Source organism: Prunus avium, chromosome 4, assembly GCF_965620075.1.
Source record: "Prunus avium chromosome 4, drPruAviu1.hap1.1, whole genome shotgun sequence".
NCBI classification, from domain to species: domain Eukaryota; kingdom Viridiplantae; phylum Streptophyta; class Magnoliopsida; order Rosales; family Rosaceae; genus Prunus; species Prunus avium.
Genome location: NC_142287.1, coordinates 22227123 through 22245883, shown reverse-complemented (window position 1 = coordinate 22245883; position 18761 = coordinate 22227123). Strand labels below are relative to the sequence as shown.

At 35.4% G+C, this 18761-nt stretch overlaps 1 protein-coding gene across 1 annotated transcript; it reads left to right on the top strand.

Annotated features, from left to right (window-relative positions):
* The first annotated feature begins 259 nt into the window (after positions 1–259).
* Positions 260–3499, top strand: LOC110751213 (homeobox-leucine zipper protein PROTODERMAL FACTOR 2-like). Its single transcript, XM_021951640.2, has 7 exons — positions 260–361; positions 630–1106; positions 1187–1291; positions 1780–2152; positions 2282–2550; positions 2951–3049; positions 3137–3499. Exons 1-7 carry the CDS (start codon positions 275–277, stop codon positions 3482–3484), a joined length of 1758 nt encoding a protein of 585 aa, XP_021807332.2. The 5' UTR covers positions 260–274; the 3' UTR covers positions 3485–3499.
* The last annotated feature ends 15262 nt before the right edge of the window (positions 3500–18761 follow it).

Sequence of the window (18761 nt, the reverse complement as noted above, 5' to 3'; positions counted from 1 at the left end):
CAAGCGCAGTCGTACTTCGAGCAGTGGAGTTGATGACCATCTCAAGAACGTGAATGATTCTGAGAATTTTATAGGACCAACAACTAATGATCCTGAGATCCAAAGGGTTTTCAAGTAAGTTTCTTTGTATATATATATACGGACACATGCATTGCCCGTCTTTCTCTTGATGATCACTTCTCTAAGTATTTTGTGAAGTTTTAGTTGATATCGTCATCATTGTAATGGCTTTCACCGTTTTTGTTTTGGTTTTCGTTTGGGTTTTTTCAGATTAATGGAAGTGTGTGCACGATCAGCTGGGAAGATTACTAAGGTAGAGGGTTACTGCGAATCCGGGTTAGATCTATGGGTCGATTTAAAGGTAATCAAGAAAAATGTAATGGGGATTGTGACTGAACAGAAATACGTGTTTTTTCATATATTTGTGGGCAATATTTGTATATCTTCGTTCTTTTTTGGTTGTTTTGCTGGGATTATCGGAAGTGAAGAATGTTTGATCTACTTTGAATTCGTACCATGTTAATCTCACTCTGACTTCTCATGGATTTTGAGTTTCATTTTACTTTAAAAAAAATTAATTTTTATATTTTATAAAACTCAATATATTCTTCCTTTTGGTTAATTTTCAGATAGATAGCAATCCAGAAAATGATTTAGATCATAGTGACTTGCCTCAACCCACTGCGTCCCCTCAAGGCTCTTCAACAAGAGCGCAACTCTCAGATTTGGGGTCACAACCAATTCTTGGAAGCAATTTTGATACTAATGAAAGAGGCAGTGATCTACTTATGTCAGCCTCTCCAGATGCTGAAGTGAGCAAAATCAAAATCAGCGAACGAGCTTCTGAAGCGATGGAAGAGCTTTTAAGCTTGGCTTTGGCTCAAGAGCCCCTTTGGCAAGTTGACAAGGAAAACAATACTGAAATGCTAAGTGATGTCAAGTATATGAGAGTGGTTAAGGTGAGAGAATGTCAATCGCCCCCAACCTTGGAAGTTGACAACTCTCATGAACTTGAACCAGTTCTTGCAGTTAGTTCTGAATCTTCACGAGCAGTTGAGTACTTCAAAACGAGTCCTATCAGCATTATTGAACTTTTGATGGATTTGGTAGGTTCTCTTTTGATTAAACTGATTTAGTGTTTTTCTATGAAACACGTTTGATTGCTTATATTTTGATTGATAATCAGGAGCAATGGTCACTTGCTTTTTCCAATATTGTCTCTAAAGCAACGGTAGTGGGAGTTTTAGCATCAACGGGAGTGGAAAGACACTACGATGGAACTCTCCAACTGGTAATATATATAAATGGGAACCTATATATGCTTCATCCAACTATATCATGAGATAATTATGAAACATTAGCTTCAGATGTAAGATAACTTTTCAGTGAAATTAATCCTACTTAGGGTTATTCAAGAGACTTGGTTGACATAATTTATAAAAGAATAAATTGTTCTTAAATGTTAACAAAATAGTCATTTCTCTTGTTGCTTTGCTAGTAATTAACACTTTCTAGGAACTACACTTTGTTGAATGTAGTCCATCCAAACTGGTTTCGTTTCCTTATTTGGTAATGCCATAATTTTCGATTGTAATATGTCGGTAACCATTCGACAAAGTGCATTAGAGTTTTGCTAAACGTAGTCGTCCGACTACGCACCATTGGTGTGGGATCCACCATGAGTGAGTCCCACACTAATTATGGCTGACACTAGCATTAATTCTTCTTATAATAACCATCGTACCATAAAGTTAATTATCAGGTTATTGTTGCTTCCAGATGACAGCCGAGTTTCATGCCCCATCACCACTTGTTCCGACAAGAGAAAGTTCTTTTGCAAGGTATTGTAAAAAGCTAGGCAGTGGCTTGTGGGGAGTTGTTGATGTGTCCCCGGAAACGTTGCCCCAATTTCCATCAAGAAACTTTCGAAGACGACCATCAGGCTGTTTGATTGAAGAAATGCCAAATGGATGCTCTAAGGTTATATGGGTGGAACAGGTGGTGGTGGATAACAGACTGGTTCATCATTTTTTTCAGCCGCTGGTCACTTCTGGTTTTGCGTTCTGTGCAAAGCGTTGGGTTAACACTTTAATTCAGCATTTTCAATGGTCTGCAACTGTAAAGGCTCCAAACAGTCCTACCGATCGTGGCGGTAATTAAATAATTAAATCCCAATTAATTTGTTTCATGCATCTTGATAAAATCAAGTCAATTACATGGATCGACTTGGATTTAGATGCTCTAATTAAATAGCTAAGCTTTTTCCCCTTATTTTGATTAGTGATTATACTGCAACCTCAAAGAACATTCTTCTTGAAGTTTTCGGAGAGAATGGTAAAAAGCTTTTTCATGGACATCAGTGCTTCAAGAGAGAACAAATGGATGCCATTTCCAGTGTCGGGTGCTGACATAATGATATCGACAAAGAGTAGCACGGATGACCATGGAAAGATTCTAGGTACCACAACAGTGTTCGCTACTTCCGTCCACCTTCCAGCCCCAAGTAAACAAGTATTTAGTTTACTTCGTGATGTCAAATTTCGGAGACAGGTATGTTTTCTGAATTTTGAATATGCAATGTTTTCTTTAAAAAAAAATTGAAAAGAAGAGGAGCATGCAAGTAGCTCTTAAAGCGGACATAAAGATTACGTTGGTGCCTAGGATTAGATTGAATAACTCATAACATTCAAGGTATGCTGAAGTAACAAATGAAGGCTGAGATGAATTTTTTTTCATTCTGTCAGGATTGTAAGGATAAATCTCATTCATGACTAATCAATCCTCTACCTTCAACTTGACAAAATTTGAAAGTTTGGCTTCATTTCTTCATTCAACATACCTTGACTTTAGTGGCTTATCTGGGACACATATTTTAACTATAGTCCTTTCATTAACATCTATCAAAAAGAGATCGATCATGTCTTCCATTTAACTTGTGTATATAAAACAGTGGGATATCTACGGACACAATCATAGATTCGATGAACGTGCTTATATAAGCAATGGTGACAATCCAGAAAATGGGGTTTCTATATTGCGAGCCATTAATGTGAGTTGAAGATAAATTCCAATTTTTTTCCCTTACCCTTTTAAATACATTTAAGCTTAATAGAATTGCTTGATTTTATTTGTATAGGATGAAACAAAGAAGCTTAAAGCATTGTACATGCAAGAGAGCTATACAGCATCGACAGGCTCATACGTAGTTTATGCTCCCTTCGATTATAAGGATGCCGGGAACAAGTTGATGAAGGATGAATGCCCAGACCATATAACTATCTTGCCCTCAGGGTTTTCTATCCTTCCTGACAGATCGATCCACCGGGAGGAAACTGGTGGGAGTCTTTTGACCATTGCCTTCCACGTCGTTGTTAAATCACCAACTGATGAACATGAGCCTTCTAATCAACTAGGGCTCCTTATGCACAATATTATTGCAAAGACTGTGATGTCAATCAAGGAGGCGCTAGGATTCTCTATATGATCTACAAAGCAACGACTAAAACCATAAATGATTCAGCACAAGTTTATTGTAAGCACTTGAAATCATTGCCAGACGCCTGCCTTCAAACTGAGGAGGAGCTACTCCCCACAGCAAATGGGATTTTTGACCAGTGTCAAACTTCCATTTGTTTTGAGGAGTTGCTCCTCCTCAATTGTAATGGGTGGAGTAAAAGCAAATGTTGAGTATGCTTTAAGAAAATATAAGGATTTTCAAACAAATTGTATGCGCATTTAATTAACTTCTGAACAATGCAGAGCATCAAGAGAGAATAACCAACTCTCTAACGTCTTGAAATTTTCAAACAAATTGTATGCGCATTTAATTTAAGAAATGTGATTGATATACAAAGGCACTGTACAAACTAAAAATACTTGTGACAGAGCAAACTGATGCAATCTGTGATTGCAAACACCATGCAAAAAATGGGCCGCCATTCATCTTCTTGGAAGAATATCTGAAAACAAAAAATCATGGACGTCTGGACCTGCGAGAAGGTGAACGCCAAAATTCCATAAGGCATCTATGCAAAATATAGCATAATGGTGCATACTTAATTATACACTGTGTATACCAGTTCATAATCCTAGCCTATTCTGGTTCGTGCATACTTTTCTTTTTAAACCATAAAAAAAAATAAAAATCCTTTTCAACTAGCAACAGGATGCGATGGTACAGATGAATTGATATATTGATCACAGTTCTTGTCGATGTGCTCTGCGAGAAGAAGTTTAAGTATATCCTTGCAACTTTCAGGGTTTTAGTAAAACGGTTTTTGATAAAGGATCCTAACTTTCTTGTCCGCCAAGAATATAAAAGGGAACATGTGCAATCATCTTCATTGCACCATCACTCCACTTGACAAGTTGACAGTGCCTGGGTTCTGCATTTGTCCATGTGAAGGTCGTGAAGGACCCAATACAGACAAGGAAATTGCAGGTTCGGTCTTTAAACCCAAATAATCATGAGCCCACATCTGATATTCGTGGCCGAGCTAACTGGGGATACAAAACAATTTACTAGGCGTGAACTGATGAGGGAATTTTTGCAGCACATTATGCTACAAAGGAAATCCACCTCCTCCACTAACAACATATAGAAGCTAAACTTATGTGTAAGAAAATTGTAACAGAAAAACATAGACACTACTCTGATAAGGAAATAGCTAAGAATATGCTAAATGTATTATCCCCATGTGATCAGTTCATGTAATTGAAATCCGTTTATCGTTTCTATGATAGGAGATTAGCACAGTGTTATCCATGGAAGGAATTACCATGTTCACTATGTCTGTTCATCTTCTACAGTACTAGTCTCCAGCAGAGAAAAAATATCTCACATAAAAAACAAAATCTTACGTACAAAATCTGATGAGTTAGGATGGGATTTGAGATAGGGTTTGATATTTATACCTCCCACTAAAAAATCCCACACAATTCCACATTTGAAAAAATCCGTCAAAATTAGTAAGTTTCTGAATACTATATAAAACCTTTTGTTACTTATTTAAAGCCTTGATTGAATACCACTAGATTTGGCCACTCTCTTTTAAAAAACCTAATAGTCTTAATGGAATACCCCAAGATTTGTTTAAATTATTTAAAAGTCTTAATTGAATACTACATGACTTATTTATCCCAAAATAGTTTGGCCATGTTTGGCACGACTCACTGGACTCGAAACCCATGTTTGGTAAGAGACATGACTAACTTAAATGAGATTGTATAGTCCAATAGTGAAAAAAACGCCTCACTCGCTCGTAGTGAGCCTGAAAAGTAGTTCGCTAAATAGCACGCTCGCTAAATAGAACACGTGAGTCTGACACCTCTCTTTAAAAAACATCATAATTTTATTTGTTTTCTTTTAATTATTGTTTTAGATCTTTGAATGGTTTTTTTTTTCCAGCATTTATTTATTTATAGCTAAAAATCCTTAATTAAATTTAAATATTACAATAATTATTTTGATATTAAATCAAACTATAATAATTTACAAATGTTTGATTTTTTTTATTATATTGAAACAAGTTTAATAATTCAGCTTTCTTTATCACAAGCAATTTTTACCTTATCAAATTATATTTTTCAGTTTGAAGTCAAAAGTCAAATATACAAAACTTATATATATGTATGTATATTATTTTTTAATTATTGTTTTACTTGGTCCTTAAAAAACCTAGAATTATACAGAGTGAGTTTAGCTCCTTTAGCAATGTTTCGATCAACTAAGATTAATCTTGAGAAGCCAAAAAATAAATATCATAATTTTATTCTTCATAAAAAAATCCGAATTTTATTTGTTTTCTTTTTATTATTGTTTTAAATCTTTTTTTTGCCTTATATTTTTATAAAGCTTTGAATTGGGTTTCTTTGTAGCATTTATTTATTTATTAGGTCAAAAACCCCAATTAAATTTAAATATTACAAGAATTATTTTTTAGTCTGACACAGTACCAAATATAGGTCTTCAATATTTTTACAATCCAGCTTCTTAGTCCGATGCAACACCAAACATAGGTAAGTTGTCACGCCCCAACCCACGGGTTTACGTAACCTTGGATTAAGACGTGATTCACACCTTAATTATAGAATTTTAATAAAAACTATAACTAAAATGTGAAGAAACATTTAAATAATTAAAGTAAATATTTCACATAGAATATTCAGGGAAACGACAACATCTGAAAGCTTGAAATTGTTACATTATTTTACAAGTCAGAACTACTCAAGAGTTCACTTAAATGAGTAGCTCATTATTTATCCATAAGCTATGTACACAGTACACTCTTATAAATATGCCATAATCATCACAAGCTCTAGCTTTCAGGTTCGGTACCTGCAAAATATATTAGGGGGTGAGTGAAACCACAGCTCAGTAGGGACATAAACCTTTTTACTTTAAATTGATATAATTAAATTAAATGACATCCAATCATACAACCAAATATCACATTATTTGTAAGACCCGTGTCTTAGGGAAACAAGAATGGTGAGCAATCCCACATCGCTCGGGGAGGGAAAGGTGAAGTGCTTTAAATGTGTGGGCACTTCTCTTCCTAGCACGAGGCCTTTTGGGAGCTCACTGGCGTCGGAGTCATGGGAACTCCGAAGTTAAGCGAGTTGGGGGCTAGAGCAATCCTAAGATGGGTGACCCACTAGGAAGTTGCTCGTGAGCTCCCAAAAACAAAACCGTGAGGGTAGAGAGGGGGGCCCAAAGTGTACAATATCGTGCTACGGCGGAGTCGATCCGGGATGTGACAATTTGGTATCAGAGCCACTCTGCCGTGTGGTGCAAGTGTGCCGACGAGGACGTCGGGCCCCTAAAGGGGGTGGATTGTAAGATCCCACATCGACTAACGGAGAGGGGGTTGATGTGCCTTATATGTACATGCCCACATCTATCTAGCATGAGGCCTTTTGGGAGCTCACTGGCTTCGGATTCTTAGGAACTCCGAGGTTGCTCGTGAGCTCCCAGAAACAAAACCGTGAGGGCAGAGAGGGGGGCCCAAAGCGGACAATATTGTGCTAGGGGAGTCGGGTCGTGACATTATTAATAATAATGCATGAATGCTCTTCATCTAATCCTGTTAATTCATATAACTGGACAAGCAGACCTGCACGTCCCATACCATGCTTATACCATTTGGTCCCTGATCGGTTCATAATTGTATATTATTTCTTACCCTTCTAGCTTATGATTTGGTTATGTTTTTGAGTTAAACTTGTGCTTTTAATCCTTTTTGTGTTTATCTTTCAGTTAATTGAGCTTTAGGTAACAATGATGGCTTTGGAGAACATAATTCATGCAATTCAAGCATGTTAAGGCCTAATTTGGATGAATTGATGAAGAGCTTAAAGACAAATTCATTATGGCTACAGCCCCCTGCCAGTCCAGTTCCGTAGGTCATATTGCAAGCTTTGTTTCAGCAACCTACATAGCTCGGATGAGGCCACATTCTTCATGAAAGTTGCTCCAATTGGTGTGTACTATAATATATCCAAAATTCAGCCCCATTGGATAAATCTGGAGTCCGTTACCTAGCAAACACAGAACCATGCTCAGGATGGATCTTATCAGCGCGGAAAATGAGTTAGCAATTTGTTTCGGCCTTAACTTCTTCCTCCGACCTTGGATTGGCCCAAATAACATATGGCTGGAAAGAAGACATTCTGAACTTCAATTTAGAGTGCTTAAAGTCCTAATTTGATTAAGAGAAGCCCAAGTTGTAAGCCCTTGAAGTTGCTGGTCATGCTGACCTCAGCATGTGCTGGTTGGATGCTTGGTCATGGTGAGCTAGGTATGAGCTATCATTTCTGGTTGGAAGCTTGGTCATGGTGAAATGAAGATGAGCTAGGGCTGCTGGTGGGATTTAGTGGTGAAGTGCATCACCCATTTCAGATTTTCTAATACAAGTGCATCAACCATTTCAGATTTTATAATTCAAGTGTTGTATGCATTAGTCTTATTGAATTCTGATTTTCACTTCCCCTAGGCCTATAAATAGGGAAGTTCTCTAAGCTTGTAATAACACCCCAAGGGGGGGGAGCTCTCAAACACTTCTCTAGAGCTCCCTTCCCTTCTCTCCCTCAAATTCTCTTAGTTTCCCTTTGTAGTTCTCAATTGTTGTAATAAGATCATTCTATTAAATTTTCTTTGTACTAAATATCAAACACTTTTCCTTTCTCTTCTTCTAATTCTCTAAAGCTTTCAAACACATGTTCTTCCAAAATCCTCAAAGTTCTCAAACATCTCTCTACTTCCCTTCTCTTCCAAAAGTCTCCATGTCTCAAACACTTCACAAACACATTTCTCTTCCTTCCCTAAGTTCTCAAATTCTCCAAGTTCACAAACATCCTCCAAGTTCTCAACCACTCTCTTCCAAATTCTCAAAGTTCCTAAACACTCTCTTCCAAAATCCACAAAGCTCTCAAAACACCTCTCTACTTTCTTCTCCAAATCCTCCAAGTTCTCAAACACTCTCTTCCAAATTCCCCATGTCTTAAACACATTCCCTTCCAAAATCCTCAAAGCTCTCAAACACATGTTCTTCCAAAATTCTCTAAAGTTCCCAAACACTTTCTTCTCCCTCCTCAAAGTTCTCAAACACTTCCTTTCTTCCTCAAAGTTCTCTTAGTTTCCTTAATGTTTTCTTAGTTGTAATTTATTTTTCTTTGTTATGTAAATTCTTTTCTTAAGTTTTCAAGTTGAATTAGTTTCCAAGTTTCAATTATGGTTTTTGTTCTTATTCATTATGCTTATAAGTTAATATGCTAGTTTGAATGATTGATCACCATTTAGGCTTGCATGTTAGCTATCTTGGTTTGAATTAAGAGTATACACCATGCTTTAATTCGAATTGAACTATGAATAGGAAGAGTATGTATGGACATTCGACAACAGGGATTAGATACATACTTGGTTGTTTAAAATGTTCTTCTATGCTTAATGGGTTCCTAATGCTTAATTTTAGGTTAGACAACAAATGATCAAATTAGGGAATTAGGAACACAAGGTTATGACCACACACCATGGCTTAATCATACTTTAGCTAGAATCAATCCATTAATCTAAATTGAACTTGGGAACTTATTTGCTTGAGTTACTTATTTCTTTCTTCCTTGTTTTATGTTCTTTGTTTTTGTTTCTATTTTGTGTAGGGAAACTAAATTGGATCATTCAATCACCAATCCCTGTGGAATCGACCTCGCACTTACATATGCTATACTACCAACGGTTCGTGCACTTGCGAGTATCACAAGTTGAGGATGCAGCTTAATCCATTTTGGTGGAGCTAAATCTACGCAACAGTCCCGAATGCCCATTTATATGAACTAACACCCATCTCAATCATCCCAAAATTCCCCTTTTGTTAGTCATCTTGTCTAACTCCCTGTCGCCAGTCCTAAATCACCCAATAAAAACCATGTGCACTGTGGGATCCCTGAGACCTGGTACCTGCCAAGAGTTAGACTCAACTACACAAAAGACTATTTCCATTACTCTCTTTTCCATCATTATTTTCTTCACCCAATATCTTCAACTAATTTCCATGACATGATATAATTATGCATTTCACATATCCATATATCCCACAACAATGTAGCCATTTAAAATATCACCAATGCATATATAATTATGCCAACATTGTTCAAATAGTTAAGAGTACGTAAACACACCCAATACAAGGAATGTCAACCAAACTGTACCACGCATAATATAATGCTCACAAAATTTAATTAAAACAATCTCTGTAAAAGGCCCCCAAGAAACCCCTACCTCGTTTCCAAAGCTAGCTCCAAGTTAAGAAAACACACAAGCTACGACCACTAATTCCTCCTGAGAATTTAATCACCACTTTCTTTCTCTTGTTTTCTTTCTTCTTTTCTATCTCACTCTCTTTTATCGGTTTCTTCTCTTCTCTCAGGCACAACTATGCATGAAAACAAGTAGTGTTGACCCTATTTATACTAAGAAGAGGCGGCAACTCTCCTATGCTTTCATTGGCTGCATGTTGATTTGCTTTCAAATATGGATAACTATTTCTACAATTACAACAGCTCATGGATAAGTATTTCTACAATTACAACAGCTCAAGGTAATGTTTGCTTAGTCACAATGACACTTGTAAGCCTAGTGTGCTGCAAGTAAGTGTAAATATCCAAGTTGATTATTTAATATGCAAGGAAATGTAAAGTTGCCAACCACAACTAAACATATATATGCAACCATTTATAGTTATTCAAGGAAACGTTATAGTAAACCATTTAATATGCAAGGAAACGTTGATAATTTATAGTTATCCAAATGAACACACACACACACATATATATATATATATATATATATATATACTAATACAAATAATTATTAGATTAGTATTGTAAACGTAAAACAATACATATATATATATATATATATTTATAAACGTTTAATCTTCTTTAAAAACTTTTAAGAAATACGGATTCTCACATAAGTGCTTAATCTAGCTTAGTCCAATCCGAGCTAATCCAAGACAGTCTCAGGATTTAGTCCAATCCATGACAATCCGCCGTACCAAACGACCCCTAAAATTCCAATTGAGTACACCCCCTTAAGTCAATTTTCCTTGTTTATTTGCCCTCTCTCTTTCTATCTCACGCTCTAACCCCAAGTAACTAAGGGTTGTAAACTATAAGAGCATCCACAGTGGGGGGATGTATATGGGGGTGTATGTTAAATATACACCCCGAGTCACCGGAATCGTCTCCAATGGTGAGATGTAAATGGATGTAAATATACATCACCACCATGGGGATGTAAAATAAAATGTATATTTACATCCATTTTTACATCCCTTGCAGGCGGGACCCACCCGATAAAAGAGAAGAAAAATGAAGAAACGTCAACATAAAAGGCTAGGACCCACGGCTACACCCTCGAATTTACAACCCCCCACTAGAGGAAAAAACATATTTACACCCCCCTGAGGTGTAAAGGGGATGTAAAAGTGGCTTTACACCCCCGAATTTACACCCCCCCACTGTGGATGCTCTAATGACTACACATGATAGAACACACATCAAGAATATACAAGAGCACATTTCCTCAATCTGATCCCTTAATACACTTATTTTAGATGGGGTGAATTTTTTTGTGTGGGTTGGCTTGATCGGTTGAGCAGGGGCACTTGTATTTATATGCATCAACCTAAGAGTCTTGCCCATCAAGAAACTCTTAAGAAGTCCTTATTTCATTAGGTTTATAGCTTCTAATCCACAATTAAATAGGAATCCTTCCAACTCTTATATTAGCCTTAAAACACTAACTTAAATAGAGCTGCAGATAGTTGCACTTGAACTCCTAATTGATATCAAGTCTTAGAATCCTTTTATGATAATAAGACCACACTTTAATGAGATAAACATCTATATGTCTAACAGTCTCCCACTTGGTCTAATGATCATCAAGAACTCAATATTAGTTACTGTAAGGACTATAGAATCCAACTCACTGGTAAGACATACCTCTTGGGATCTCATTTTAATTTTCATGTGGCAACGGTTTTCTATATAAACCATTGTGATTTTTCTTGGAAGCAATAAAAATAAGAGATAAGTGGTAGTGTTCTCAGTCCTGTCTGTTTGATGATTTTCCTTCTGCAAAACCAAGCCCTTAATATCAGTTTAGTTGTTTAATTTTGATCTAATTGATTTTTCTTTTCTCTTTAATGAAAGTTTGAAATGTCTTATAGTACTTCATAAGATATTAAGAAAGATATTAGCAACGTGTTGGAGCGTAAAAAAAAATAATCTTAAAAAGCAATAAAAATTAAGACGACGGTTTACCGTCGTCAATTCACTTCAGTTCTTAAAAATTAATCTTAAAAAGCAATAAAAGTTTGCCGTCGTCAGTTCAGTTCTGGTTTTGTTTTGGATTTTGTGTATTTAAAATGTTGTCTTTCTCACTTTGGTGGTTCGATTATGATCAGGATCCAAAGATCTCAATGGTAAGATTTCATTCCTCTTGGGATCTCATTTTAATTTTCATGTGACGACGGTTTTCTATATAAATCGTCGTGATTTTTCTCAGTTCTTGTCATCATTTTGTTGATCTACCGTCGTAGGCTACCAAAATCAACAAAAAAAAAACCTTAAAAAGCAATAAAAATTAAGACGGCGGTTACAGAGAAGGCAGACGTATAAATTGAATAAATACAACGGTAATTTTAACGTCAGGACATGGTAAATAAATATTATACGTCGCTAATTGAACAAACTGATGTGGTTATTACGTCTTGATGTTTTATAAATATGACGTGGATATTCTAATTTAGACGTCGTTATCTACTCTTCTGTTGTCGTTGTTCTCTACTACTCTATACCACAGTAGTGTTGTAGGCACCGTCGTAATACACTCCCAAATAATAAGTCGATAAATATATCTTCCGCATCATGGTACATTGATTTAACACGTCTTTGTTTTGTAATATACCGACGTGGATTCCATAATATTATACGACACCGACTAAGAACATTTGGTTGTGTTTATGAAGGAGTTAACACGGCGGCTTTTTTGTTGAACTGTCGTCTTTACTTTCTACGTCGGTGGCTTCATACGTGCGCGCTGTCGTTGTTTTTCTGTCATAATTTAACTCTAAAGAAAACCATTTTAATAAGACGACGTTTTTTTATTGGGGTGCATCGTTTAAAAAAAATATTCAAGTGGACCTCCATTTTTTATGTGTTTAAGTTACTTATCCACAACGGTTTTATGTTACCGTCGTCTTTCTAAACACAACGACGGTTTTTTGTTCTATCGTCGTCTTTTTCTGGTCATCTTTTTCACTTTTTGTAGTAGCGTGTGCATTTGTTTCAATGTTATAAATTCACCAAAAATTCAATTCTCGACATATTTTCATGAAATCAGCGCCTACAGAAGCCTTAGAAAATCATCATTCTCCCTTAATTTTGTCATTAGTTAATTCGAATTACAACTTCACTCTAACAGATGACATGTTAGTATAGTTCAAAACTGAAAAATTGTCCACTATAAATTTATGAATGCTAGTATACATTTCAAGAAATTTGATTATCCTTATGCATTCTAAACATCATACAACATTGAGTGTCATATAGGTGGAAACGAAGCAATAAATTCCATATCACAAAGCCAAAATATAAATATCACTTTATCAAGTTTAAACACCTTTGGGCAATCAAGAGATCGTTCGTATCTTGAGTATTTTATATTGCAATGTGCCACTTTTGATTCAAACTAAAATTAGCTAGTGAACCTTAATCAAAAGTGCAATTTGATCCATGCAACTCATTCAATTAAGAAATAATAGTAACACAACATCTTTAAAACATGATCTGAGCTTCATATTGCATGACCTTTTCTTCAAATTATAACAAAACTTTATCCAAAATTTGCCATGCAAAAGTCCAAGTTTCTTTAGGTGATCATTCAAAATATTATCCTTCCTTGGGTATTTAGATCATCTTTCTTAATAATAAGCTTGCATTCTATATAACATGACATATATATAATTAGACGTTGATAAAACTAGGAATTGAAAAACTGTGATATTCATGGCAATAAATTGAGATGCTCCTTAAATGCAAGTGATACATTTGCAAATTAATACTTGTAAATCATGTTAAACTTATATCCATAAAACAAATTTCTCTTTATGCTTGAGATTCAAACTAAAAGTGTCAACTATAACAGTAGTTATGACTCAAAACACATGTAGCAACACACCAAGATTATTATAAACCTTACAAAACAGCCAAGTTATTTTATGATGAACACAACCTTATGGATTAATCCAACTTTACATGATCGAATCCATTAAATACTGATTAATACTTTTAACACGTGTGTATTAGTCCAAATGTACATGGTTTTATTCATCTCACCTACGGATCAATCCCTTTACATGTGAAGTAGCATTGATGGTACAAAATGTTTACTTAAATGCATACAAAAGGCAACCAAGTATTAAATATGTCCATACATAAACAAACAATATAGCCAAGTAAGAAAGTTCCAAAATAGCTCACGTTTCCCTTTATGTAATGAACCAAAATTATATTTTCTTGAGTCATGAAAATAAATTTTATGACTATTTAAGATCGTTATGAATAAATTATCATCAACAACTCAAACACGTGAGATTTATCAAAACGATAAATAGGACATGTATTGCAATTCTTATAACAAAACAAAACCATATATGCACCTAATGGAGTTAAGGTTCATTGTGACATTCCATAAGTTTTTAAATACAAACATATCTAAATAAGCTATTCCATAATGCTTAAATATATGTACATTATTGATTCACACCTGTGGGTTGAGAATCAAACATGTTTTTAATGATCACCAAAAGAGTTGATATATGAATTTCTTTTGTAGGTTATATTCTTGCATATGTGGATAGAGAGAAATTCCTATATTAATTGACATATGTTATCTTTTTGGGCCACTCCACCGTTAATATATGTGGATAAACTTTCCCCAGGTAGCTTTACTTAAACACTGTTGACGCACAATTTTACCTCACTTGGATGGGCCTCTAATGGGTTGCCACGTCAACAGGCCCAAGGAGAAAAGTTGGTTGTTGCTTTCCTACAAAAGGGACTCTCTCCTCTTGTTGAAGGGGGACCCCAAAAAAGAGGGGGAGCCAAGAGAAGAGTGCTCTCGGCAACTCTCTTTAATTCCTCCATATCTCCCTCCTTTCCCATTTGTAAAGGCTCTCAAGCCTATCCCAATGTAATCTCTACACATATATACAAATACAACAATCAGTGGATGTAGCCCAACTTTATGGGTGAACCACTCAATCTCTTCATTTTACCTGTATGATTGCGATATTACGACTGTCCCAAAATTACAGGTTCAACATTTGGCGCCGTCTGTGGGATATGACACAAAATTCATGTCGTTCTCATCTATCTCAACTTGGAAGTTGATCTCCACCAAAAACCTTATTCATGGTTCAGCCACTCCTAGCCGACCAATGGAGAGTAAAGCCCATATGTGGCCCATTGCAAAATCTGGTCAAGACACCATGTGTCTCCCCCTCTTACTTTCTTCAAGACATGATGAAAAAATTATCAAAATGCTATGTCACACCCCAATTTATTTACTTATTTAATTAATTAATTATTTATTGGGAGTGTGAGGTGAAAGAAAAACTAAAACTAAAAAATTTAAATAGCAAGAAACAAGAGAACTGAACATAAACTTCTATTTAAACCAAAGTAATTTACATTGTGATTTTACAAGCAAAATAACATAAAAATATAGACTTTTAGCAAAACATCTAAAACTATCTGCAACACTTTCTTCTTGTTTCCTTGTCACAACTAAACTTCATATTCAAAACCTGCAATAAATTCATTAAGGGGTGAGCATTACATGCTCAGTAGGGGCCCTATGTGATTAGTGAGATTTTTAATGTGCAATTTATGCAATGTATGAATGAACTTCAATTCTACCCAACTCGTTAATCTATATAATAGGGCAAGCAAATCTGCATGTCCCATACCATGCATTTTACCACTGTGATTCCGAATGCCTTATTATATAAACTAACACCCATTTCAATCATCCCATAATTCCCCTTTTGCTAGTCATCTTGTCCATACCATTGATCTCCAAGCCCAAATCACCCAATCGACAATTGTACCGCCGATTTCCTACTCTACTGTGCACACGGGCTCGCCTGAACTTGGTCCCCACAATGGTTAGACTCAACTACACAAAAGATTCTTCCCATTATCCTCATTTCCATAATTTATTTATCAACCCAAAAATTCCAACCACCACCGACAACATATGAACATGTCAATATTAATCAAATTATAATGATAATTGACAAGCATGTAAACACCCAATATCAAGGATAATAATCAAACAATATTATCAAGCATAATATAGTGTTCACAATATTTAATTAAATCAATTTTTGCAAAACCTCCCCAAGAAAGAACTCCTACCTCAAATCCAAAGCTATTGCGTAACTCCCAGTTGCAAGTTCAAAACACCTCGAGTTCCTTCAACGAATTTCTTGTTCTACACTTTCTAATATTTTCCTCTTCTTTCTATCATGCATTACTATGCATGCTGTTTAAAAGAGCAAGTTAAGGGAATTGGTTCCTATTTATACTAGTGAAAGGCGGCAACTTGATGGTTTGTGATTGGTGTAGTGTAGGTTTGATTATATGCTTGACTTCCTAGATTATCCCACTTTCTCCTAATGCCAACAGCCCATGCTTTAACCAAAAGCGTAGTCATCTAGGTAAAAGCTTAGTCATCTAAGTTTACACTTGTGAAGAAACTAGAGTGGTAAGTTCCCTTTATGCAATTATCTTTGTACGTGGCATTCCCTAACTCAAACAGATAGTAATATTCCTATTACTTTATCACGAAAGTAATAACTATAAGGTCAATATATATATATATATATATATATATATATATATATATATATATATAGGGGGCGGATCCGTGGCACTATATTTTTGACACAAGTTTTGACACAAGTTTTCAACCGTTAGATTGAAATGGATTGAATGGTTAAGATTAACTAAACTAATTATATATTTTTTTTAAGAAAAATATATATTGAAAATAATTATTAATTGACTTTCTCTTTCTTATTTCTCTATCCTCAATCAATGTTTTATCAAATCTTCCTATTTCGTCGTTCTCTATCCTCTAGAATTCTTCGGTTAATGACTTCCCATCCTCCTCCTCTCTCTTCTAAAGCTTTACAGGTTTCTGATTCTTTTTCTTCTCCATCACCAACTTCATCTTTTGCTTTTTTTTACTGCTTATTTTTTGGGTTGTTACAGGTATACATGGATTATAACTCTCGAAGAAAAGGCTTGGGGATAACACCCCACCCACACACACACAATGAACTGCAAGCAAACTGTCTTTTGCCATATATTTTTTAATGTTATTACTAATCATAATGAATAAAAAGCTAAATCTTGTAAGCCATTAAGATGTTAGAAAAAAAAAAAACAGAGAGAGAGAGAGAGAGAGAGAGAGAGAGAGAGAGAGAGAGAGAGAGAGAACAACACAGAGTTAGACCAACCAAACCGTAGAGAAGAATATTGCAACAAATCTGGGCTTTTTCTTTTAAATATTAAAATCCTATTTTCTCTTCAATATTGGTAGCTTGAGACAGATTTTCTATGCCGTGGTAATGCTCAGTTGGTGTAGATGACGATGGCAAGGGGAAGGTAACGGTGAGGTTTCGCAGGATATTAATTGAGAAGAGAGAAAATGATAAGAAAACAAAAGTGGGAAAGATAATGAGTGATTTTCGGGATTATCTTAACTAATAAATAAAAATGAAATTTACTTGGTATTAGAGATTTAATTTAATTTAAGTAATTAATGAAACATAATCTCAACCATTCAATCCTTTCTAATCTAATGGTTAGAAATCTGTGTCAAAACTTGTGTCAAAAACATAGTGCCACGGATCCGGCCCCATATATATATATATATATATATATATATATATATATATATATATTAATATATATTAAACTATAACCCATATGAATATATAATTAGTTTTAAATGTAATTTTAACTTATAAACAAAACATTTGATTTTTCAAATATATATATATATATATATATATATATATAAATATATATATATATATATATATTATTTAAATACAGATCTTTACATGCTACCTCTTCTTGTCTTTGCCCTTTGCTCTGGCAGACCAATGAAATGTTAGTTTCTCCTACAACTATTGCTCATTGTGAAGAACAAGTACAGAGTGGTTTGGTTAATGTTTAAACAAGAAAGGGAAAGGGAGACTTGGATGTGGTGTGACAATTTTTGGCAATGACATCCACATCTTGTGCCAGAAAGAGCCCACTGCTCATGAAAGACACATCCTCTCGCTATCTTCCATACCCAGCACCTCTTTCTAAACACGAGGAAGTTGTAGCCAATCCTAGGCTGTTCATGGCTACTTTGGAAAAGCTCCATGCTTCAATGGGAACCAAGTTCATGACAGTCACGCATCTGCTACAAAAGCAACCAACAATATTCTGAATAGGAGATAATAAATCTCTTCTCTCATTTAGTAATTTTACAATAAAATAATATACCAACATAAATATCTAAACATAAATATCTAGGGATAATATCTCAACTTAATATCTGTGATGGGTCGTCATAACATAATATCTTATGATATTATATTGTTATTATGTGTCGGTACATGAACGAAGTTATAACCACTCTGCATGGTAGCCCGCCACCTTGCATGGCAGACCTGACCACCATGGATGAGCGCCGACCACTCTGCATGGTCGCCCGCCACCTTCGATTATGTAGGGGACTTGGACAATTGAAGGTCAGCTTCTGGTTATGTGTTTACATGCGCAGGAGGACCAATTAGTTGGAGGGCACTACTACAACCAATTACAGCTTTGTCGACCATAGAGGCAAAGTATATTGCATTGGCCGAAGCTGGAAAGGAAGCAATTTGGCTCAATGGCTTGGTAAGTCAAATGGGAATCACCCAAGATTATGTGAAGCTGAAGTGTGATAGTCAAAGTGCCATTCATTTGGCAAAGAATCAAGTTTTTTCTGGAAGATCAAAGCACATTGAAGCAAGATATCACAGAATCAGAAATTGGGTGGAGTCTAAGGAGATTTGGATTGAAAAGATTCATACAGATGACAATGCCGCAGATTTCCTTACAAAGATAGTGCCGGTCAAGAAGTTCAA

Excerpts from the sequence above, each read along its gene's own strand:
- LOC110751213 (XM_021951640.2), top strand. The coding sequence starts at position 275 with ATGGAAGTGTGTGCACGATCAGCTGGGAAGATTACTAAGGTAGAGGGT. Across the intron at positions 1,107-1,186 it reads TTGAACTTTTGATGGATTTG|GAGCAATGGTCACTTGCTTT; the intron begins GTAGGTTCTCTT and ends ATTGATAATCAG. Across the intron at positions 2,551-2,950 it reads ATGTCAAATTTCGGAGACAG|TGGGATATCTACGGACACAA; the intron begins GTATGTTTTCTG and ends TATATAAAACAG.